At 46.0% G+C, this 24716-nt stretch overlaps 2 protein-coding genes across 2 annotated transcripts in view; one reads left to right on the forward strand and one right to left on the reverse strand.

Annotated features, from left to right (window-relative positions):
* Window positions 1-9325, forward strand: part of PIGU (phosphatidylinositol glycan anchor biosynthesis class U) — a 132218-nt gene extending 122893 nt beyond the window's left edge. Inside the window, exon 12 of the mRNA XM_060120008.1 lies at window positions 9245-9325. Within this exon, the coding sequence (XP_059975991.1) occupies window positions 9245-9310 (66 nt within the window). The 3' untranslated portion in view covers window positions 9311-9325. The remainder of the gene's footprint in view (window positions 1-9244) is intronic.
* DYNLRB1 (dynein light chain roadblock-type 1) lies at window positions 6832-22379 on the reverse strand. The gene is made up of 4 exons (XM_060120010.1): window positions 22279-22379; window positions 14561-14636; window positions 10813-10980; window positions 6832-7196 (listed from the first exon to the last, which is right to left on the reverse strand). The coding sequence occupies exons 1-4, from the start codon at window positions 22279-22281 to the stop codon at window positions 7153-7155; spliced, it is 291 nt and encodes a 96-aa protein (XP_059975993.1). The 5' UTR covers window positions 22282-22379; the 3' UTR covers window positions 6832-7152.
* Between the last annotated feature and the right edge of the window lie 2337 nt (window positions 22380-24716).

The raw sequence follows: 24716 nt of genomic DNA on the forward strand, positions 1-24716 counted from the left end.
TATAAAAGTCATGGGCATATAATGTATAGCATGGTGACTATGGTTAATACTACTGTAGTCTATATTTGAAAGTTCCTAAAAGAGTATACCATAAAGTTCTCATGACAAGAAAAAAATTTTGTAACTATGTATGGTGACAGATGTTAACTAGACTTATTGTGATGATCATTTCGCAATATACAAATATTGAATTATGTTGTACACCTGAAACTGATGTTCCATTTTAGATTCCTGTCAACAATATATGGGAGTTCCAGTTGCTCTGCTTTCTTGTTGATATTTGGTATTGCCAGTTTTTAAAATTTTAGCCATTATGGTGGTCATGTAATGGTATCTCCTTGTGGGCTTAAAGTTAATATGCTATATAGTTTTTAAAATGTATTTTGTTTTATTTCTCTTTCCCACTAACATGCAAGCCCCATAAGGGCAGCATTTCCTATATATTTGGTCCCTGTGCTATCCCAGCACCTAGACAGAATGTAGCCCATGGTAGGTGCTCAGTAAATACTTGCTGGGTGAGGACCTCTCCTCTGAGTACCCACTGTGTCATCTCTGAGTCACTGCCTACCTGAGCGTGGGTCTCCCACCTGCTCCATGTGCACAGACTGGGTCTGGGTTGCTCACTGCTACTGGGCACTAAGGGGCTCCAAGAGGACTGTTCAGGATTGTTGGGGAACAGTGTCAGCTCAGGGCAGTGTCTCATCTGTGCTGTTCTGTGGCTTCTGACTGGGACACATGGGCCTGAGAAAAGGCGGAGAGCTGTCCTTGGCTGGCCTGTCACATGAAGGTGGATCAACCCCTGGCCGGGTTGGCCACCAATTACCGTGTGACCATGGCAGGTTCCTTATCTGAGCATCTGTTTGCTCCTTTACACAACAGCAGACAGATCTGGGTCTGAAGTAGCTTTACCACTTACTGCGTAACTTTGAGCAAATTCTTGCCCTCTGGAGCCTCAGTTTCTTCATCTGAAAAATGAAGACAGTAACAGAGTCTACATCTGAGGTCAAGGATCAGTGAGTGACCAGGAGGGAACAGAGTCCTGGGAAACAGGGCCTGGAATCAGATGGACCAACTTTGGTACCATGGGGCTGTGGCATCTTACTTAAGGCAGTGAACTCACTTGTAAAATGGGCCTCACGTTGGGAAGACCCAGGAGGAATGAGGTCTGAGTCAGGGTCATCATGTCTGAGTAAGGGTTGGTTGTTCCTGTCTGCAGAACTCTAAATGGAATTTCCCAGAGATTGGAGGATCTGAAACCCACCCAGGGGTCCCCAAGCCTCTGTCTGGGACTGCCCCACCCTTACTCCTTGAAGTCTTTCTGGATTCACTGGGAAGTGTAGGCCATGACCACCAACCTCACTTCCCACATGGGACCTTGGACCTGGCCTTTCCTTCCTCTGGGCCTCACTCCCTTGGTCCCCTTCCCTCCCTCTAGCCAAGGGAGTGCTCAGTTCTCACACCACCTCCCTGAATGACAGGGCCAGGGTTGCCACCCCCTTCCCCTCCTGCTGTGTCCTTAGCCCCTGCCCTCCCCAGATGCTGGCCCTTAGAGCTGGCCGGCCACCTGGTGAGGTTGCCTCCCCTTGGCCTTTCCAGCCTCCAGCTGCTCCTCAGCATTCTCACCTTGCCCTGGCCCTCAGCTTTCCTCAGCCCTCTCATGTCATCCTGGTCATGTCCACGTTCACACCCATTAGTGCCTCCAACTGACAGTGACTCCCAAGTCCCCACCTCCTGCCCTTGACTTTCCTTTCAGGCCTCCTGAACAAAGAATGTTTAGGCTTCTCAAACTTCTCTGAAAACTCAAGCTCAAAATCTCCTCTGAATGTGTTGAAAAACCTGAGATGACCTATCAGTTTTGTTTTCTTCTTGGAAACAACCTCCTACCCCATTCAGCATTTCTTTCTAGGTTTACTACCCAGCACCCTTCACCACCATCCTGACATAACCCTTTTGACTTTCTCTCGTGTTGGAGCCTCAAATTGCCTGGATACCCTGCTTTACACTCTTTGCTTCACTCCCTTATTCTGATGTACATTCTTCGGTAGCTCCCTGAGAAACGGTGCATAGCAGATAAATACACATGACCTTCTATTGTCCGAAAATATTTACCTTATTCTTACACTTGGCTAATAGTTTGGCTGGGTATGGAACTCTAGGTTGTAAATTATTTTTAATCAGAATTTTGAGGGCATTCTCTTCTAGTTTCCAATGATGCTGTTGGGATGTCCAGTGCTGTTGTGATTTCTAATCCTTTGTACCGTTTTTCTTTTTTCTCTCTCTGGATCGTATCTGTCCATAGTGTTCTGAGATTTCATGATGATGAGGCCTGGCATGGGTCTTTTTAAAATTAACTGCTCTAGACACTCAGATCTTTCAATGTGGAAACTTATGTCCTTACTTCTAGAAAATATTCTTATAGTCTCTTGTTGATAATTTTCTACCCCACTTTCTCTTTCTGGAACTCCTGTTAATCAGATGTTGAATATCCTGGACTGATCCTTTAATCTTCTAAACTTTTCTCTTCCATTTTCTTTTTTCCCACCTTTTGGGAGATTTTCTCAACTTTATCTTGCAACTCTTCTGTTGCATTTATTCCCTTCACATTTTTTATCTTTCAAAAGTTATCTCTGAATGATATTTTTGTTATAGACTCCTGTACTCTTAACCAGGGCATGAAGGACTATGCCAGTGGTTCTCAACCCTAGCTGTATGTCCAGGGAGCTTTTACAAACTGATGATGTCCAGAGCTTACTCTCAGGGATTATGATTTAATTGGTCTAGGGTAGGGCTGAAGCATAGTTTGGTTTTTGTTTTTTCAATTGGTCATCTCATCTTCACTAGAAATAAGCTCTTGCCACCATCTCCTTTATGTCTAGACTGAGGCCTTGGGCATAGCAGGCATTCACTAAATAACTGAATGAATAAACAAATCAAGCACTCTTTTGCAAAGGAAGATTGCAAAATAAGAACAAGTTACAGGCAGTCTGCTACTTTTGCTCATGTTTTTCCTAAATATATATGAAAACCCAATACTTGAAAGTCAAACAACAGTCTTGCATGTCAAAAGTACTTAAACCCAGAGAATTAAAAATGATGAAATTCCTTATTCCACCTCACCTTTAGGCAAGTCTTTAACAACATATTTCTTGTGAACGAGGATGTTAAAGTGTAATTACTTTCCTCTCAGTTTCTGCTGAGACCCCAAGGCAACACTTGCCATATGGCAGGAGAGGAACGGGACCAATGCAGGACTGAAAAACAAGGTGTCCCAAAGTGAATTCACAATTCTGCATCATCTTTAGCCTATAAAAGAGCTAGAAGTTAGAGGACAATTTTTAGAAGCTGTGGATGTACTTGAGTCTCACCATCCATGGAGGGAGGTGGTAGGGTGATTCTACTTCACCTTGAATCAATAGAGAGGGAGTGTGTAGAGAGGGACCCCGAGAACCAGGAGCCAAAAGGAAAGTTATAAGGGGCCAGTCAGAGCAAGCACATCACCCAAAGTAAGGGAATGGAAGGTTGGGGATGCACAACAGAAGGTAACGGGGATGGGGGGGACAGGGGCAGGTTTTTGAAAACCCGTGTAAAATGGACCAGAAGCACAAGTGTCAGCTTTGAACACGCACCAGGCTCCGAGAGGAAGACGCCAGTTCACAACAGTATTGAAGAAGTATGAACTTTCCTCCCCTCATCGCACTCCCCCGTTAGCAACATGGGCAGCACAAGGCGGGGGGAGGGGGGGAAGGCCACAGCCAAGCACTTGCTGCCCCTCCACTGCCAGGGGCAAGACTGGCAGCGGGCCCAGCCTGGGGAAGGGGTGGCTTCTATCTCCAAACACCATTCAAAAGTTTTGTTACACTGGACTGGATGTGTCATCTACCGATGGGAGAAGCCTGGGACTTGCCCTACATGCCATCCAGGGGCAGAGGAAGAGCAAGCCCTAGAGAATAAAGATAAAGACAGTGGGAGACCCAAATAAAGTTGGCCTTTGATCCAACTGAGCTTGTTTAACACAATGGTATTAGGACTAGCACTTTGAATGTGTTTGTGTTTTATCTTCTTTCTTGATTGAATATGATCAGTTTAAGTTCACCGACATTGGATTGCATCAACCAATTTGATGTGCTTGGCAATTTAATGATTTCTACCTGCTGCAGTGATCAAATTTATGAGATCTCCACTTCTTTTTCTTTTTTTTTTTCCTGGTAATTCACCAGAACCTGGATTTGGTGTGGAAAGATGGTTTAGGATTCTCAATGAAAAAATATACAAAAGTGCAGTTGGTTTGAGAGTCAAATATATGAAAGGGGAGAAAGCCTATAATTCCTGGAGTGCTTTTAGAACACATTTTTGGAGAAAGGCAATACCAGCTCACAGAGAAACATGAGAATTCCAGAACAGTGGCAAATACTGAAGTGGAGGAATAAATGGTGAAGGCAGAGGACAGCTGCAGCATTTTCCTTGGGAGGCAACCATTACCTGAACTGCAGGCCCCTTGCTCAGGGACCCCAGCTATATATCACACCTGAAGGGAATCAGACAGGGGTTACCTCTGAGAGCGCTTTCTGGGCTGATGTGATCTTGAAAGGGGGGATTGTGGTTGACAGGTGTAAGCATTTGTTACTTAAGTGGTAAACTTAGGATCTGTGCATTTCACTGAATGCAAATCTTACCCACTCCCCCAAAAAAGGTAAACAAACTAATGATACGCATGTTGAAGTGTTTAGGAGTGTGTACTGTCTGCAGCTGTACTTTGAAATGCATCCAAAAATTGGATGCATGGATGGATGGATGGAGGAATGGATAGTTACGTGATAAATACAGCTAAATGTTATTGTAGCAATTACAGAATTAAATGGAGAATATAAAATTATTTCAACTTCTCTGTATGTTTAAAAATTTTCGGGACTTCCCTGGTGGTTCCGTGGCTGAGAATCTGCGCTTCCACTGCAGGGGGCGTGGATTTGATCCCTGGTCGGGGAACTAAGATCCCGCATGCCAAGCAGTGGGGCCAAAAGAAAAATTTTTTTTTCTCATAATGTTGGGAGCAGAAACACCCTGCTATTTTGGCAAATATACTTCTGAAACCCAGAAGCCATGCCTTTCCCTCCCGCCCAGGACAACGTCAGTTTCTAACCTTAGTAGTTATTTTATTCCTGTACGCTTGCTACTTTTAAGTACAGAAACACTTGGGTATTTACATGTGCTGTACCATTATTTAGACTTCTTAACACCTGGAGTTTAGTCCAGGGTACATGAGTCCATGCTGCATCACAAACTGGAATGAACACAAGGCAAGCTTCCTGAAAACCCATTGCCCATCTTTATGTTCATGGGTCATCCGGTTTTCCCCAAAGCCAAACGGAGCCAAATTCTCCTCAGGACCTTGAGGGAAGTTTTATGATGGAGAACTTTAAGGCAAACAAGAGGGGGTGGTTGAGGAACTAAGCAAAGAGAGGAGGGCCAGGTCCCCAAACTCTTTCTAAACTCTTGCTCTGTTGCCAGACCTCCCTCTCCCCTCTATAGAAACCTGACCTCTCCTCTGGGGTAATTTATGTTATTCAGACCATCTTCTCCCATTATTCTTCTTGGAGAAACTCAAGACAAAAGGACAGCAGAAGCTTAGACTTGGATCGAAGCCTCAACAGCCTCTGAGAACAAAGAGGAGATAGTGGTGGCCATACCTCACTTTCCTTTAAACCCGGCATCTCTGAGGTAATTACTGATCCAGTGTCATTTTGCTGCAGTCCTGCAGTCACCGCCTCCCAGGATGTGCTTCCTGGTCCACAGGGACAGGGACAGCATGCAGTGATAGCTCAGAGAATCAGTTTTACTTGAAGATTTGGGGAAAAGTATTTAAAAGGATTATTTCTATATTAACACAAACATATCGATTATGGAGTGGAAAATTCCTATGATCTTTCACTAAAATAGATTTTGAAGAAATTTTGCCGAGCCCTTATAAACTATACTTCTAGGCTTCCAAGGGTACATGTTTTACTCCTCTGATACTGTTAAGAAACTTCACTGGAAAATTTAGAAAAGCATTTTTGTCAGATGGAAGAACTCACACTGTAGTCGGGGGTTACTGCCAGGGAAGGGAGAAGGATAATGAAGGGGAATTTCGAGGTTTGCACTATAGTTTTAAATCCTTTCCCTCTGTAACAAGAAACAAAAGGCAAAAAGAGAACCTAATAAGAAATAAATACATGTAGTTTCTGGGGAAAAAAAATCCAAGTGCTGCTGGATGACGAGTGGTCTACAGCCTCACCGAGCGTCCGGTGCAGCCCCTCATCCCCACCGCACCCCAGGACTCGAGTCTAAGGGAAGGTGGGTGCTTATCCAGGATGAGCTCGCTCGGGTGAACCAGACCATCTGGGATTTCTGGGGATGGCAGTGTGGAAAGAGCAGAGCTTTTGGAGCCAGACACCTGTGCTCCCAGCTGTGAGACCTCAGGCAAGTCATTCTTGAGAACCCCACTTCCTCATCTTTAAGATGGCTTTACCACCCCGTCTGTAGGGAACTATGAGGATGATATAAGCCACACCTGGTACTCAACAAATTTCACTCCTTTCCTTTCCCCAGTGAAGTGTAGTCGAAAAAAAGCTTTCGAAACATTGGTGAGGGTGAGAAATGATAAAGGGGGTGGCTAGGGACAAGAGGCCCAGAAACCAGGACACCAGTCATAAAACAGGTCCAGCTCAGAAAGTGTGGCCACAGGTGCAGTATGGAGCACAATCCACCATGGGGGCACCGGGCTTAGCCTTCACACCACGTGATTACACAGGAAGGGAGGCCTTTTCCACCTAGTGTTTAAAGACACACAGCAGGGAAAGTGTTTTGGTTATTTTTAGTTAAAGAAAAACAGCCTTTTCCAAGGGCAACAAAGTGAACTCAAAGTCAGAAGGAAACAGGGTGTGTGGGCTTCTCACAATTTCTTGCTCCATAAACCTGGATGGGATTTTCCTCCTGGAAAATCAGGTGCGACTGGCCAGCAGAGGGATGACTTTGGTGGAGTAGGTGGAGCTGCAGCCGGATTGGTCTGAGAGGGCTCTAAGGTGACTTCCATACGCCAGTCAGTTGACACGATTAATGCTATTATTCTTGAGGGGCATTAAATTAAGGAATGACGCAGGGAGCCAAGAGAGCGGCTTATTCGGTTGGATTCTGAATCACAATCAGGAAATAGTCTTTATCTGCAAAAGAGGAAACATGAAAAACGAATCACTAAATGTAAAATGGGAGAAAAACACACCACAAAGCCAATAAATCATTAAAACACCAACTGTAAAATGGTGGTGGGGCAGAGAGGGATAAAAAGCATCAATACTCAGGCTGCTTCCAATTGCTGGGGAAACAGAAGATAAACTTGCAGATTTCCTGTGGGGGCTTCTGCACATGTGGCTGCCGCGAAGCGGGGCCCTCACCCTACCCGGCAGTGGTGCTCGGCAGCACATCCTCATTTCTTTCTTTTTCTTTTTCTTTGGCTGCGTCAGGTTTTAGTTGCGGCATGAGGGATCTTTGTTGAGGCGTGCAGGATCTTTCCTTGCGGCGTGTGGGCTTCTCTCTAGTTGTGGCATACGGGTTTTTCTCTTGTTGAGGCATGTGGACTCAGTAGTTGTGGTGCGTGGGCTTAGCTGCCCTGTGGCATGTGGGATCTTAGTTCCCTGACCAGGGTTCAAACCCACGTCCCCTGAATTGGAAGGTGGATTCTTAACCAGTGGACCACCAGGGAAGTCCCCGCATCCTCATTTCTAATCTTCCCAGTACCAACAGGGAGGAAGGATTATCACGTTTTTTTGGGTAGGGAAACTCAGGTTCAAGGTTTCCGACAGCAATGGTTCTCAACCTACAGGGTGTCGGAATCACTTGGAAGGCTGTGGGACTGCTGGTCCCACCCCCAGGGCTTCGGACTCAGTGGGTCTGGGGTGGAGCCCGAGAATTTGCATTTTTAACAAGTTCCCAGGTGATGCTGATGCTGCGGGAAGAACCACTAGTTTAAGGTTACCCAGCTAATTAGTATCAAAGAATTCTAACCTCAACCCCGCTAGTCTTGGGTTAATGTCAGTTCTGTCATAAGTTCAGGTGCTAGCCTTCCAGAGCCTTCTGGAGTAGAAAATTGAATTCAAAGGCACCAGGTCAAAGGGGTCCAAAGCTACCTGAATTTCAGCTCTGGGGATCCAGCCAGTCAGAAGGAATGTCCATCATGAAATCATAGCGAGTCCAAGTCCTCTGGGGTGAGCCTGACTGCCTCTAACTTTATAAAAGAGGAAGTGGGAGAAGCGGGGTGTTTCAGCTTTGCCCACTTAACGATCAAACTGCAAACATTCACCAAGGCTTCCACGTGCTGGCTCTGGGTCAATCACTTCTCACACAGCACCTCACTGAATCCTTGAATCACTCTATGAGGCAGGGCCCAGTGTTTTCTCATTTTTACTAATGAGATCACTAAGGCTCAGAGAATTAAATGACTTGCCCAAGCCAAGGCAAACATGCCAGGTGGGGTAGCTGGGTTTGACTCAGATGCTGAATGCCTCTGGTCTGCCCCGCTGCTGAACATGTGAAAAATGGCAGGACCTTGGCCATGTCTGCTTTGTGTCTGTTCAGATTCAAGCCTAAAGCTTGCTTCTTCCCATGACGATGGACATCTGGGAAGGAACAGATATTATAAGACTAAGTTTCATGGCTAAGCAATCTGCACTAATAAAAATAGAAATAGTTAACAAGCCACCAATAAAACTGATAAAAACAGATACTATTAGCAATACCAGTGTCTTTTCTTCCAAATAATCAAGCTCTACATTCAATAATAGCACTCCCAGTGCTTTGTGGGAAGCAGTGTGTTAAAGCTTGATGACACTGTGTTCACTCAGCTGCTCCAGAGCAGACATTCTTGGAAGCTTTAAGCCAAGAGATGCTGTCCGCCGAAAGTCTGTCGACTTGGAGACCACGTAATTTGTCCTTGCTTCACATTGTGGGCTTCCAGGTGGGGCACAAGGTTTGCTCTGATTTGGAGGGTTGGTAGCCTAATTTCTAGGGGAGTGGAGGTTTGTCTGTAATCACACAGCATGAAGTCTTGGGAGGGATGTGAGTTCAAATCTGATTCCAAGCCTTTCTGCCCAAACTCGTGCCAACATACTCAACCAGATGAGGCATCTCAGAGCACCAGAGCAGTACCGGCCCCTACTAGACACTTTACAGATGTAGAAACAGAGGTTTGGAGGTGTCCTGTGATTTGCTACAGGTCATGCTTGTAAGAGGTGAAGCCGGGAAAACAGATGCTGTGCCTGCTGCAGTCTATTTTCGCTGACAGAATCAGAGACCTCATCATTGGTTGGAGATGCATTAGACAGTGATTAAATTGATAAACAGTGTATGTATGTTTTTGGAATAAATGACTCTGAAGTTATCCTAGGTTCTTATTTGTGACTGACCTGCTCTGTCCCCACCCCTCCAGGGAGTGTCCCCAGGAGACTGTGGGCCCCTGTGACTGGCTCTATGGGTCTCTCCTTCACATCCTTCCAAGCAGCTCAACTGGACCCGAACAGGCCTGGGAACAGAACCAATATTGCTCTGCTGCAAGGAGTGGCTGACCGCCATCAAATACCTCAGAATTCTGCAGCCAGCCTCCTCGGCACCTGTGTTGCAAAGCCCAGGGGCAGTCAATGTCCCAGCCTCCCCACTGCCCTCTTTCATCCAGGCCCCCAGTCACAATCCTATCACCTCCTGCCTTAAAAAACCTCTGCTCACAGGGTCAAGTCTATGCAGCTGAGTTTGGCATTTGAGGCCCCTTCTAAACTGGACCAAACGTATCACCTCACACTCCTTCCTACACATATCCTGGTGCCCTAGACAAGGTGCACTGCAGCCGCCTCCATCACCGTCTGCACATTTAGCTCAGGCACACTCAACCACGGGGCTCAGCCAAAAAGGAGACGGAGGGGGAGAAGTGACTGCAAAAACAGTCCTGGAGGATCTGTCTACCACTCCAGGCCGTGCGTGTGAGGGAGGTGAGGCAGGGCAGGGCAGGTGGCCCTGCTGTCCCCTCCTGCGGTCCCCGTCCTCATGGGCTCCTCCCACAGTAAGCATCTCATTACCCTGAGAATGATCCTAAGACCTAAGCCAGGTATGGTTTGCACCACACAGTCCCCAAGTGCAAGCCAAGCACCTCATGTGAAACAAAAGCAGCAATCTCTTCCAGTGCTGGAGGAAGAGCTGTCTATATGGGGTCCAGAGAAACGGGACTATCGTTTGGAAGTGGGCAAATGAATAGATAAAATAGTGCATGGTGTTTTTGCCTCACACTTTGGTTTAGAAGCGCTGAATTCCTTTTTCTTCAAGCGTAGCTTTCCCACCCCCGGCACCCCCAAGCCCCACCCTGCTTGCTTACTCTGCACCTGTGCCCTCAAGACTCAGCTCAAGTGCTCCCTCCTCTGGGAAGCCTTTGCTGACCGCCACAAGCAGCCACAAGTAGCCCTAATCACACCCTCCTCTATGTTCCCAAGTGCTCCTTGAATTCCCCCACATCAAGGTGAGGATTACACTGTGATATGCTTATATGTCTCTCTCCCCCATGAGAACATAATTCCCCGCTGTGGCCTGGAACCCAGGATGGGGTCTGGCCTAGAGTCACTGTGAATGAGTATTTGTTGGGGACGCCAGCTGGAGACAGGCCAGGTGGTGAGGCAATCAAATCTGTACCTTCTGCTCTTCAGGCCTTTCTGTGGAAACTATGGAGACACCCATGTGCTAAGCTACAGAGCGTGCACTGTGAGGGTCTGCTCCTAAGTGGGGATGTGGAAGACCACTTACCTGGTGCAACCATAATTTCATTTTTCTTGGAGCGAATTCGAAGGAAGGTGAGGTCATTCTGGGGGTCAATTTCACGCACGGTGCTCCGGGCCTTCAAGATGAAGTTGTGCATGAGGTTGGCGTACTGTGTGGTGGTGGGATTGTCCATGGTGCTCTTGATGGGAATGCCTGAGGGGAGATGAGACAGAGACTGAGCAGAACACTGGGGTCCCTTTCTGCCCAGCTCTTAGCCCCACACCCATAATTCTAGAGTCTAGACTGGCAGTTAACAGTCAAAGCCCACTATTTACTGAAAGCTTGACAGGCAAGTGTTGAGCACTTGAAGTATGTCAACACCAGTCCCCAGAACTACTCTAAGGGCGGCGTCACCATCTTTACTTGCCAATGAGGCAACAGAAACTCTGAGCGGTGAGGTGGCCTGCCTATGGTCACACAGCAGGTAAAGAGAAGCAGTGGGGTCAGGATTCAAACGCAGGCCTGTTGGCTCGACTGCCAGGCTCCTTTCACAGGGCCACATCATACTGGCTGATTTCCAGCAATAGAAGGAGAGACTATCATTCATAACACTTAGAACAGAAATAAGGAGAATACCTCCTACAAATCTGTAAATACTAAAAAGTAGATAGAAGAAAGGTCAGCCCGTGTCAAGATAGAACCATCGGGCTTCCCTGGTGGCGCAGTGGTTGAGAGTCCGCCTGCCGATGCAGAGAACGAGGGTTCGTGCCCCGGTCCGGGAAGATCCCACATGCCACGGAGCAGCTGGGCCCGTGAGCTATGGCCGCTGAGCCTGCACGTCTGGAGCCTGTGCTCCACAACGGGAGAGGCCACAACAGTGAGAGGCCCGTGTACCGCAAAAAAAAAAAAAAAAGATAGAACCATCACTGGTGTTTTGCTCCAGTTCCCACCAAGGAAGGCTTAGGGCCCAGTTATTATTATTATTTTTTAATTAATTTATTTTTAATTTATTTTTATTTTTGGCTGCATTGGGTCTTCGTTGCTGCGCATGGGCTTTCTATAGTTGCAGCGAGTGGGGGCTACTCTTCATTGTGGTGCGTGGGCCTCTCATTGCAGTGGCTTCTCTTGTTGCAGAGCACGGGCTCTAGGCACATGGGCTTCAGTAGTTGTGGCTCGCGGGCTCTAGAGCGCAGGCTCAGTAGTTGTGGTGCATGGGCTTAGTCGCTCTGTGGCATGTGGGATCTTCCTGGACCAGGGCTCGAACCCGTGTCCCCTGCATTGGCAGGCAGATTTTTAACCACTGCACCACCAGGGAAGCCCTGTTCCTTACATTCTTGGTTAAGTCTGCTTAAACTCACACTTTTATTATGAAATACCATTTAAATTTGGCCAAGGCTGAGACGTCAACAGGCAGTGGCAGGTGGTTGGTAAGTGATTGGGACAAGAGCATGTCATAATTTTAGGGGCGGGAAGCAATCCCTTTGGGCTGGGATGGTCAGGGAAGGCATCCTGCAGGAAGAGGCAGCTGAGCTGAATCATGGGGTAGGAAAGCCTGAGAGGGGTAATAAAGGTCCCTAATACAATCATCCTTAACTGATCACCTCTAATGGAAGTCTTCAGAGGGCTTAAGGGCCCCACAGAGCAGTGAGTTCTGACCACCTCCATCTATGGCTGGGTGATCTCGGGCAGGTTACCTCACTGCTCTCAGCTTCCAGTTTCTCATCTGAAAAATGGGCAAACGTCCCTGCTTTGCAGGGTCACTGTGTGAAATGTAAATGAGAGACTGAAGTGGGAGCTCCCTGAATGGAACATAAACTAAAAATAAATAAACACAGGGACTTCCCTGGCAGTCCCGTGGTTAAGGCTCTGTGCTTCCATTGCAGGGGACATTGGTTTGATCCCTGTTTGGGGAACTAAGATCCCACATGCCACGCAGCATGGCCAATAAATAAATAAATAAACACACACACACACACACACACACACACACACACACACACACACACTAATTTTTAACATTCATATGGCAGTTACTGTACATCAGGCACCGTTCTAAATGCTTCCCTTAGAAGAAAGCAGAATGACTGTCCACATTTTACAGATGAGGAAACTGGAACAGAGAGGTTAAGTGACTTGTTAAGATCATACAGTTGATAAGTAAGTAGGGTCAGGACTCAAACCCAGGCAGTCTGGCTCCGCATTCCATATTCTTAGCCACTGTGCCCTACTGCCACATTAGTATACAAAAAGTAAGTGCTCATCATTAGTATCCAAAAGGTGGTAAGCAGTTGGGGTTCTATTTTCCCAATGAAAAAGCTCAACTTTTGGGGCAGTTTTAAGGCAAGAATGAAGCCTTGTGATTTGGAATACTACTGGAAGCCTAGGGGTCCCAGGTGGGGAGTCGGCCCCTGGGGCTGTTCCCTCCCCATCTGGGGTCAAAAATGTCCAGTCCCAGAAGAGAGTCTTTTTCTGAGTGACATACAGTCTTTTGGGTCTTGGAGCAAGAAGCTCCCTGTAGCAAGGACCAACCACTCCATTTGGGGCAGCTAAGTTCTGAAGAGGAAGGGGAGGCCTCAGGCCACCCAGTTGGTCAGTGGTGGACCCGAGCTGCCTCCCAGTGTTCTCTGGGCTCCCCAACCTACTGCCTCCTTTGAACACAATGACCTCGTGGTTTAATCAGAGTCTGACAAAGCTGGGGAGCACACTCTGCCCGGCTCTGGGCTGTCCAGGGTCTGACGGCTTGGAAAACAACATTCTGAGGACATGCCACCTTCAATCTGTCACCCTTGGTGACTTTCATTCTGCTCTCTTTAAGTAGGCACTGTTGAGAATTCTGCCTTTCCAAAACAAGGCCCAGAATGACAGTGCATACACACAGAGGCTCTCAAGGAGCCTCAAACAAAGCAGAGCTGACTGAATGCACTGGATCTGAGAATTGGGGGAGCCCAGCTGGGTGACCCTGGACATGGCCTGGGACATAGTCCAGCAGCCACCCTCTGGTCCTTCACAGCACAGTGTGGGAGAAAGAGCACAAGTGCGTTCAGACAGACTTGGGATGACATCTTGGCTCTATAATGGTAGGTGAATCAATTAAATTCCTAGACTCACTCTTCTCCACTGCAAAATGGAGACAACAGAGCTGCTTCATGGGATACATGAAAAACTATGTTTTGTGAGGCACCAGCCTGTGGCCTGGCACAGAACAGTTGTGCGATAATGTCAGTTCCCTTCTTCACCATGTCTACCGCAGGATGAGAAAATTAGCATCGGTACTCTTCTAGTTGTTGAAATAACGTCCCAGAAGAGGAGGGAAAACTATAGGCCCAAAGAAGTTGGCAAGAGTATTACCTAGCAAAAAAAAGTAGAAACAGCATAAATGTAGGATGCTCAATAAACATTGTACTGGCAGTTAAAAATTTTGCTTATGTAAACCACGGAGCCAAAAAAAAAAAAAAAAAACCCAAACAAACAAAAACTCATGAGTAAAACATATGCAAAAGAGTAACAACTATAATTATGACCAAGAGAAAATGCACCTGGACAAGGGCTGAAAAAGTATGGCATACTGAAAAGTATGATGTGTCAGGGCAGTGGGGTAGAGTGAATTTTTCCTTTTTTAAAATTTAGAATTCTAGTAATAGTGTTTGGACACTAAAAATGTTTAAAAAAAAGGGGGGGGGGTGAGAAATAGATCAGGTAATGAGAGGTTTAGTAAAAAGCAAGTGTTATGCTGTGTTGGGCTATTTTCTGGGGGCCTGCCTGCACTCAGGTCATGGCTGGAAGGAGGGTGTACCTTCTGTGTTCACCACGATGATTCCCTGCACGCCCTTCTGGCTCTGAAGTCGCTTCAGTGTCTCCTCCACCTCTGCCTGCCAGAGAGAATAAGACCAAGGTTAGGAGGGGTCAGGAAGGCTGGATCAACTCCCTCACAGCCCTGGCAGATGAATCACACATTCCAACAACAAACAAGTAACACCCAGGCACGTGGCACTTCCTGAAAGCTCCCCAGGCCTATTTGGAATGGTTCCTAGGCCACCACCAGCATCTAAACCATCATCTTCCCAGTATGGGGTGGGGCTGTGCTCCTGGCCCTTTGCCCACCAGGGGCCCTTTGCCCCTCAGCTGTTGGGGAGCAGAATTCAAATACCATTCCCAGGAGTACAGACACATCCATGACTCACATATTTGGTACAGCTGGGGGACAAACCAGAGGACTCCAATGATTTTAAAAAATCCAAACAGGGGTGTCTAACAGGAAGGAGACACATCATCATTTGTGGCCCAAAGAGCACAACTGAAAACATCCCAAAGGAAGCAAAATGATCCCATGAGGATAGAGTCAGTGACCTAATAAGCTGGCACCTGAGATAGGGCAACACGTGGCACACAGCCATAGCAAATGCTGAGGAAGGGGCTCATTAATCCTGCATCTCCGGGTGCTAGTCTGGGTGGGATACTCTGGCACATGGACTTTGTAAACAGGGTGGACAGACTCTGGGCCCTCACCTTGCATGCAAGCCCTTCTCTATTATTATTCCCATCTCTTTTACCCTTCCATCCACTCTCCACCTACATGTCCGTAACTCCCTGTCTCCACATCTTTTTACCCGAACAAGGCCTCTTCTCTTCTGAAATCCAGCAAATTCTTCTAGATCATCTAAGATATCACCTCCTCCATGAAGCCTTGACTGTACCTCTCTGGGGATGCATTAGGTACTGCTTTACTTGGAGTCTCTATAATGGTCTGCAGAGTAGGGGCTCAATAAATAGCTGTTAAACTGAACTAGGTCTAACTCTTCCTGTGGACGGAGACTGGCCCGAAGTGTTTGTTCTAGGAGGTTCCTTCTGTACCCATCCAGAATCTAGTCAGAAGCTCCTCACAGGCCGAGAGTCAGATTATGTTGGAAACAGAGGCTCTGTTCACCAAGAGAGTGGTCCCCCACCCTCATGGGCTAATGAGTTGGCCCAGGGGGAGGAGCTTCTAAACAGTGGACGGAGATAGCACAAAGGTTGTTTTTCTAGTAGGCACAAGCCTCACAATCCAGTCTCTGCCACCCACCCCCCAATGACATGTGAATACTCTCAAATGCCAGAGGGAAGGGCAAACAAGTTCCTTCTACAAAATGGCAGAGAGTCTGATGCCTCTATAATCTGGAGCCTTGGGTAAAAGGACAGGGCTAGCTATGTGGATGTGAGAGTATAATACAGTGCGTTATACATGTATGAGATCATAACTCATTCAGCAGACTTTCAGTGAGCTCCTACTACACACTATTCTGGAGAGGAGCGGTGAAGTATGATAGTGGTCAAAACTACACCGTACTCAATCTGACCTGGTAACCCTCCTGGAAATTCATCCTAAGGAAATAATCCAAAAGAACTAAAAGAACACAGCAAGGTGTCTGCTGCAGTGACATCTGCAATAACAAAAAAGCAGGAGGAGCCCCAAATACCTAGTAATTAGGGAAAAGGCCAAGGAAATTTTGGAATGTCCGTTCACAGGAATATAATACATACATTAACAATGGGGATCAGAATATTTACACCACCACAAAGAGAAAGTGCTGCGAGACTGCATATACATGAAAACAAGAAGAGGGCTAGAAGGATTATGGAAAAAAATAAAAAGCCACACTGAGAGCAGAGAAGTATAGATTAGGTTTTCGTCTCTTTCTTTCTTTTTTTTAAACAGCCTCTTTTACTCTATTATATTGTTCCTATTTTTTATATAATTCCACATATATACCTATTTATTTGTTTATTTATTTGGTTGCATCGGGTCTCAGTTGCGGCACACAGGATCTTTCGTGGCGGTGCTCGGGCTTCTCTCTGGTTGTGGCTCGTGGGCTCCAGGGTGTGTGAGCTCTGTAGTTTGCCGCATGCAGCCTCTCTCCTTGAGGCGCGCGAACCCAGTAGCTGTGGCACGTGGGCTTAGTTGCCCCGCGGCATGTGGGATCTTAGTTCCCAGACCAGGGTTCGAACCCGCATCCCCTGCATTGGTAGGTGGATTTTTTAACCACTGGACCACCAGGGAAGTCCCCATTGTTTCTACTTAAAAACATTTTTTTAACCCATCTCTCTGTGTATCCAAGCTATCGGGGCTCTGACATTCTCAACATTATGAGAATAAGAATATATAGGAATAAGTAGGATGGCAATTTAGGGCAGCTCAAACAATCTGCAGTCAAACTGGGGACGGGGCAAACTAAAACCAAAGATGCCAGAATCAAAGTCCAAAATACCCCTGGAGATTGGAAAGTGAGGCTGAAATGAAAAAGATGAAATTTCATAAGACTGCTATTCATTCAATAACTATATGGGAAACTTCTATGTGCCAGATGTTGTTTTAGGCCTAGGGATGCTGTATTGAACAAAATACGATAAAAATCCCTGCTCTCATGAGGCCGACATTGGTGTGTGGGGGGAAGGGATCAGACATTTAAAAAAAAACATAAAATACAAATGTCAAATACAGTAGGGATGGGGGATCTGGAATGCAGGGGCTGATGGCAATTTTAAACAAGGTGGTCAGAGAAGGCCTCACTAAGGTGATAGCTGAGTAGAGATCTGAAAGGAAACGAGGGAGCTAACCATGTAGATTTCTAGGGAGAGTGTTCCAGAGAAAAAGCAAAGGAGCCAGTGCGGCTGAGGGCAGTGAGTGGCAGGCAGCCAGATGAGGGAGGGAGCCAGGACCAGACTAGATTTCAGGGGGCCTCATAGACCAGAGTAATGACTTTGGTTTTTAATGAGGAGGTGTGAGGAGCCACTGGCAGGTTCTGAGGCGAGCAGTGACGAGACCTCTTTCAAAAGGATGGCCCTGGCCGCTGTGTGGAGAGCGGACTGCAGGGGGCAAGCACAGCCTGCCTGAGCCCGGGCCTGGCATGTGCTGCTCCTTCTGAAAGCAGCAACCTTCTCTCCCTCACTCAACCACTTGATGTAACTAAATCCCAACTCTTTGGACTCAGCTCATGAGCCTCCTAAGGGAGGCCTTCTCTGACACCTGCCCCTCTTCTAGGCACCCACGCACCCTGACTCCATAGCACTTATCACAGTGGAGTGTAACTGCCTGTTCTGCATCTGTCTCCTCCTCCAGACCCAAGGCACCCTGGGAGCAGGAACCTAGACTTTGTAATCCCAGTACCTGGTACAGCATAGGCTCAATAGATACTTAAGGAACAAATAAAAACCGTTTCTACCACCATGTTTTACAAAAAATCAACCTTTTTAAGTTCAGTACCCAGGATGAAAAGGAGCTAAGGTTTAGTTGATCCTAAATTTAATGAGAACGAACTACTGAGATCTGGCTACTTAAAAAGTAAACACACTTACCAAGAAAGGGAGGACATACACATATACAATGACCAACTCAGAATCTGCTATAGGTCAGATATTAGGATGAATGTTTTCAGACACGTCTCATCTGAACCTTCCATGGTTAGTATGATCTCCATTTTACAATGAGAAAAACCAAGGTTCAGAAAGGAGAAGAGTTTTTACCCAAGGACACACAGCAGGTCAAGAGAGAAGAGCTGAGGGACTTCCCTGGTGGTGCAGTGGTTAAGAATCCGCCTGCCAAGGCAGGGGACATGGGTTCGATCCCTGGCCTGGGAAGATCCCACATGCCGTGCAGCAACTAAGCCTGTGCGCCACAACTACCGAGCCTGCACTCTAGAGCCCACGAGCCACACTACTGAGCCCGAGTGCCACAACTACTGAAGCCCACATGCCTAGAGCCCGTGCTCTGCAACAAGAAGCCACCGCAATGAGAAGCCCTCGCACTGCAACAGAGAGTAGCCCCCACTCACTGCAACTAGAGAAAAGCCCAAAATGCAGCCCAAAATAAATAAATTTTTTTAAAAAGAGGAGAGCTGAATATACCACTGACCGCAAATGATGAGGTCCCAGTCCTCAGGGAGCTCACATTTTGGTGGAAGAGACCTTCAAAAACAAATGACCAAGATTCTTGCAGGGTACAGGGATGGGGCTGGGGGGGGGGCGGGGGGGGGGACAGGAGGATGCTACTTGACAAGTGTGGTCAGGAACACCTGAAGATGTAATCTTTAAGCCAAGAACTAAATGATGAGAAAGAAAAGCACTCCACGCAATGGGATGAAAGCAAAGGCAGTGAAGTGGGAAGGAGTCTGGCATGTTCAGAGGAATAAAGAGAACCAGTAATGCCAAGGTTTTTGATTCTTTGCTAATCTGACAGGCAAAACCCAAGTAATAGAAAGCCAACTTTTCTTTAATGTTTAAGAATTATCAGTGAGGTTCATCAGAAAAATAAAAAACAAAAAACTTATCAATGAAGTTAAAGGGGAATTTGCTTGCATCTCTCCTTTTTTGAGTCTTGATTTTTCCATATATCTTATTGATTTTCAAAAACTTATGTTAGAAATATTAGACTTTTGTCCATCATATAAATTATACTTCTCCCACTTTTCAAATGTAGCCTTATGATTTTTTTCAATAATCAGAAGTTCAAAATTTTTATGTGGTCAAATTTAATAAAAAATTTTCCTGGAAGACTAGAAAATAGCTTCTCCAATCTGACCCCAACCAGTAGCGTGGGGCTAGGCCTGGGTGAATGGGGGTCATGAGGTCTAGAGGAGGCACTGCACACCTGCTTTCAGGAGAAAATGCTTAAAACAAACTTCAAGTTCAGCCCTGAGGAGCCAAGAAAGAAAACAAATGATGCCAAAAAGACACAAGCAGCAACAGAGACATCTGCAGATGGGAAAGGAGTCCTAGTTAGGCATCCAAGTCATGCCACCTTTGTCTTTAAATAGTTTGTCATCCCTGCAGTGCTAGTCAACTGGTACCAGAAATATCTGAGTGGATACTCTGGGTCGGCTCACATCACCAAATTCCTGTCCTGCTCCTACAGACAGCCCAACTGGTATCCTCAGCACCCGGACTCTTTATTACTATTAACATGGGTGTCTGCATCAGAGAAGGGTTCTCTAGTCCCCAGCTGCATGTTGCTGACAGACAAAACACACACACACACACACACACAAAACAAACAAACAACAACAAAAAACAAGCAGCAGTAAAACTCCAAGATTATTCATTGGTTTGGCATAGGAGGGATAACCATCTGAAGTAAATGATTCACAAAGGAACTGTGACCAATTTGACTAAGAAGCATGAAATTTTTAATTGCCATAAAACAAAAATGAATTAAAAGGAGGGAAAAACATTTGCATCAAATAGAACAAAGGAGTAATTCCAAAATATCACACAGAATGATTATGTTTTTGAACGCTGGCAGTATTATGGCAAAACTGGTACGAAGGCAATATGACCTTTTGGGAAAGCTATAGGACAATACTATTGCGAGAACCGTAAGTGTTGGTCCCCTTGCCTCAGAAATTCTTTTCCTGAGAATTTCTCCTAAGGAAATAAACTAATAAATTAAAAAAAAAAAAGACAAAGAAAACAAACTCTACACGTTCAGAGACATTCATCACAGTGTTATCTCCGTTAATGAACTAGAAGCAACCCAAATGTACACCAGGGGAATGATTTGGCAAATTATGGTAAAAATATTTCACTGACTATTATGTAGTTACTAAAAATGATTCATTACAAAGATGATGCAGCAACAAAGTTATATGTCTTTGGACATTAAAACAAACAGAAACAAAAAACTAGCAGGTACATCTTGAAAAATAAGCATATGTGAACAAAGAGGAAGAAGAATGTACAAAGATGAAAATACTTGTGTGATGGAGTAAAACTGGATGCTAATTATGGATGATTTTTATATCACCTCACCATCCTAAGGGGCAATTTGTCAGTTTCTACCAAAATGTTGAAATATGCATGCCAGAAGTACCACAACTACATAACACAAACATAAGTGCAAAAAAAAAAAAAAAAAAAAAGACAAAAATAATATTGCAGCATTGTCTGGATTGAAAAACTGTAAACCATCTAAATGTATATACTGCAATAGAATATGAATACAGTCCTTTAAAAGAATGAAGTAGATTTGTATTTATCGACATGGAAAAATATTTGATATCTTTTAGTGAACAGAGTAGGTTGCAGAATGAGATTATCTATACATATGAGCCTAAAGTAAACTTAATATGTATAAATACATATGTTCCAGTTTCATGTAATAAACAGGCTATATATAAATGTGCTTATGCACTAAACAAACCTGGAAGGAAACACACCCACTGTCAACAGTCATTACCAGAGGGAAGTGAGATAGGGACTACTTACACTTTCTACATTACATACTTTGGTACTGCTTCAATTTGTTAAACTGTGCATCTAAATATGTTTTGCTTTTATGAATATAAACACACAACAGCATGGTACAGGTTGCAGGAAGCTACCATTTGTGTAAGAAAAAGGGGGCATATATATACATGCTTGTATAGATATATTAATAAAAGAAACTAACAATGTTTCTGAAGGAGACTGAGGCTGGGTGTCAGCGTTGGGTGGGAGATTTATTTTTCACTTAGATCCTTTCAGATTATTATTATTACTTTTTTACTGTAAGATTTGTTAAAAAATTTTTTTAGTTTAAAAAGTGATGTGAAAGATGAAGTTACTTCATCTATACTATAAACTAGCTAACTATATAAAGCAAAGTATACAGCTAAACTATGTAAAGCAAAAACTGAAGAGAAAATGACTAATAGGAGTAATATGCCTAATTATAAGTCGTCACCTCCAGGTCACGGCACTGTTTCTTATTCCTTTTCAATTTTTCTTATAGACTTTAAATTCTTAAATACGATTTCCGAAAACCATTCACATGATTTAACATTTAAAAGGTCTTTTCAAGTTTTTTACAAGTTGGGAGGATTAAAAACACAAGAAAACAAACCTGTAAAGGCGTAAAGGGCCCACAGTTCTAGCCAGCAAGGCAGGAACCCCAAGGGTGGATCCCGCTCGTTTCTGACTCATGCACCATGTCCCAGCGTCTCGAAAGAACCACAGGGACAGAAAGGCAGCAGTCGAGTTTCTAGGGTTCAAATACACCTCTGCCATTTCCTGGGGCAAGGCACTTAGCTTCACCAGGCTTTAGACTCCAAGTATGTAAAAGGGGGATAATGATCGTACCTCCTTCACAGCGCTACGGTAAGGAGGAAGGGCAGGGTAGGTAAAGCGCTTAGCAGTGCCTGACACGAATTAAGCTTCCCGGAAGTGTAATCATTATTGTTGTTATCTCGCAACAAGGCCCAGGATGCTAGGAGCAGAGGCCTGTGGGCCTGCCTCCCCATCTCCGTCAATCCTTCGCCGAGGCCCAAGCAACTGCTTCCGGTCTAGGGACAGCGGGATCCGGTGTCCCCTCGGTCTAGTCTGGAGGCCCGCGCCGCCCCGGTTCCGACCTCCAGACAACTCGGCCCCGGCCCCGCCCAGCCCCGCGGATGCCCAGTCCAGCGCTCGGAGCCGCCCCCGGAGGATGGAAGGCCAGGCTCAGGGTGTTGGGAAGTCGTGCTCGGCCACCTCCCGGCCACCTGCCACAAGCTCCCAGCAGACACTCACCATCTCAGACCGATCCGGCAGCTCCGCGTCCCCAGCCCTCAGCCCAGTCCCGCTGCCTCTCTGCGCCTGCGCACAGCCCCCTGTCAAGGCGGACAGCCTCGGTAACCTATCAGGAGCCAGCGTGGGACGGCTGGGCGGGAGGGTAGGCGGATCTTAGCTGCCCCAGGGCTCGAGGGGAACTTGCCCTGTGCCGTCCGAAAATGAACAGTAAAGGAGCACTTAAGCTATGGAAAATTCCTAATGCCCACTGTGCCGAAAAGACGCTGGTTCGCGTTGTTGGAAGAGGCTTTCAACTCTCAACCGAAGTCTGAGCTGGATCTGCAGATTCTGGGTGGAGGGTGGTGAGCGATTCTGAAGGCGAGGACGGGAGTTGCTGAGACCTCCTTTCAGGCAAAATGAGGCGCGAAGCCAAAAAGCTCCGAAAACGCGGGAAAATCCGGAGTTCGGGCTGGAGTCAAGCGTCCCTGGGTTCTCCAGAGCGACTCCCTTGGGAATATTCCATGCAGGCTCTGAGAGAAGTGGTCAGGTCTAGCCTGAGAGTCCGCAGCCTTTGAACCCCGAGCTCAGCAGCCACCCGGTGTTCCCTTGAAGCCGCCACCTCACATTTCTGTGCTCCCTCATTTTCTCACCTTCTTCCTGGAGCCCTATTGTTGCCAACAAATCTTGGCTCTCCGTGCACCGATGCTGAACAGAAATACGAGACAGATTTTGGAGGATAAGAGAGATGGCTTTATTCCTCTGCCAGGCAAAAGGGAAGACACAGCAGGCTAGCGCCTCAAGAACTTTGTGTCCCCCCACCCCCAAACGGAGATTTTATATGTGGGGCTCGCAGTCCCCGGTATATAAGGATCAAAGTAGTGAAAGTCTCGCATTCTTTTTCTCCTTGCATTATTTCAAAACAGTCATAGCTGGCGTTAGGCAGTCCAGTAATTGGGTCCCTTTGTCTCTGGTTTATCTGCCTGCGACCTTCTTTCTGAAATGCAAAAGCTACAGGGGGTGATTTGTTACCAGGGGGCGCAGGGAATATAAACACCAGGACCACGATGTAATTTACATGAAGTTTGGGGTTGATAGGCCCAGGATGTAACTCACACAGCGTTAGCGTGATAGGTGCAGGATGTAATTTACATAGTATCAGGGAGTGAGGTTAGTTTTGTGAAGTTCAAATCTAGTTACAGACACTACCGATTAGTAACAGTTAAAATAAAGCAAGGAGTGATTAACACTTTCAGGCCAGGTTATGTTTTCTTCTCCAGCCTGTTCACTGTTCCCTTTACTTTCCTTGTTCTCAGGAGAGGGAAAAAAAACACCTCACTTCTATTTTTATCGCAACACTATGTTGTTCCGTTTTCCACAAAAATTTATGGGTTCTCTAGCAGGAAATAATTTGCTAATTAGTTAGCCTCAGCTTACAGTGTTTCTTTGAGGCACTGGATCTTGCTGAATTCAACGCAGATGATCTCCAAAAATTCATTCCACTGTAGCCTCTTTCAACTGGGGGAGGATCTGGTTTTCCTTCTAGGGGCATCTGCATATTAAGAGGATTGAATAGTGACTTTACAGTGAGGAAACCTGGCAGGCACCATCTTAACCAGAGGATCAAGGTTAACATAACTGGTAATGGGATATTGATATGTGCCCTCTGGTATCATGCACCAAGGGCACACCACCTCTATGGTGTTTTTCACAAAAAGAAATCCATGGCCTTAACCATAAGAAAACATTAACCAATATTAGGACATTCTACAAGGTGCCAGATCAATACTCTTCAAAAAATGTCAAGGTCTGAATGAGGAACTGTCACAGATTGGAAGAGACTGAGAAAAACGACACTGGTGGGAAAACTGGTGATACCTGTATAAAGGTTGTAGTTTAGTGTCATTTTACCAATGTCAAGTTTTCATAATTGTACCAAGTTATATGGGATGTTAACATTGGGGAAAGCTGGGTGAAGTGTGTGCAGGAGTTCCCTGTACTATACTATTTTTTTGCAACAGCTCTATAAGTCTAAAAGTATTTCAAAGTAAAGTTTAAAAAAAAGGATTGGATACAAAGAAATGATTATTGAATCTGGAAACATTATAAAAGTGTTTAGGGCCTCCCTGGTGGCGCAAGTGGTTGAGAGTCCGCCTGCCGATGCAGGGGATACGGGTTCGTGCCCCGGTCTGGGAGGATCCCATATGCCGCGGAGCGGCTGGGCCCGTGAGCCATGGCCGCTGAGCCTGCGCGTCCGGAGCCTGCGCGTCCGGAGCCTGTGCTCCGCAACGGGGGAGGCCACAGCAGTGAGAGGCCCGCATACCGCAAAAAAAAAAAAAAAAAAAAAAAGTGTTTAGCAAGGGGAAGAAGGGCTGCAGTGACTGGACCTCAAAATAACCTGGGAGATAAGCACAGGATGATCATCACCACCATCTTACATATGGAGAAACAGACTGAGAGGG

This window comes from Mesoplodon densirostris, chromosome 16, assembly GCF_025265405.1.
Source record: "Mesoplodon densirostris isolate mMesDen1 chromosome 16, mMesDen1 primary haplotype, whole genome shotgun sequence".
NCBI classification, from domain to species: Eukaryota; Metazoa; Chordata; class Mammalia; order Artiodactyla; family Ziphiidae; genus Mesoplodon; species Mesoplodon densirostris.

Excerpts from the sequence above, each read along its gene's own strand:
- DYNLRB1 (XM_060120010.1), bottom strand. Across the intron at positions 10,981-14,560 it reads CATCGTGGTGAACACAGAAG|GCATTCCCATCAAGAGCACC; the intron begins GTACACCCTCCT and ends ATCTCCCCTCAG. Across the intron at positions 7,197-10,812 it reads TGAAATTATGGTTGCACCAG|ATAAAGACTATTTCCTGATT; the intron begins GTAAGTGGTCTT and ends CCTCTTTTGCAG.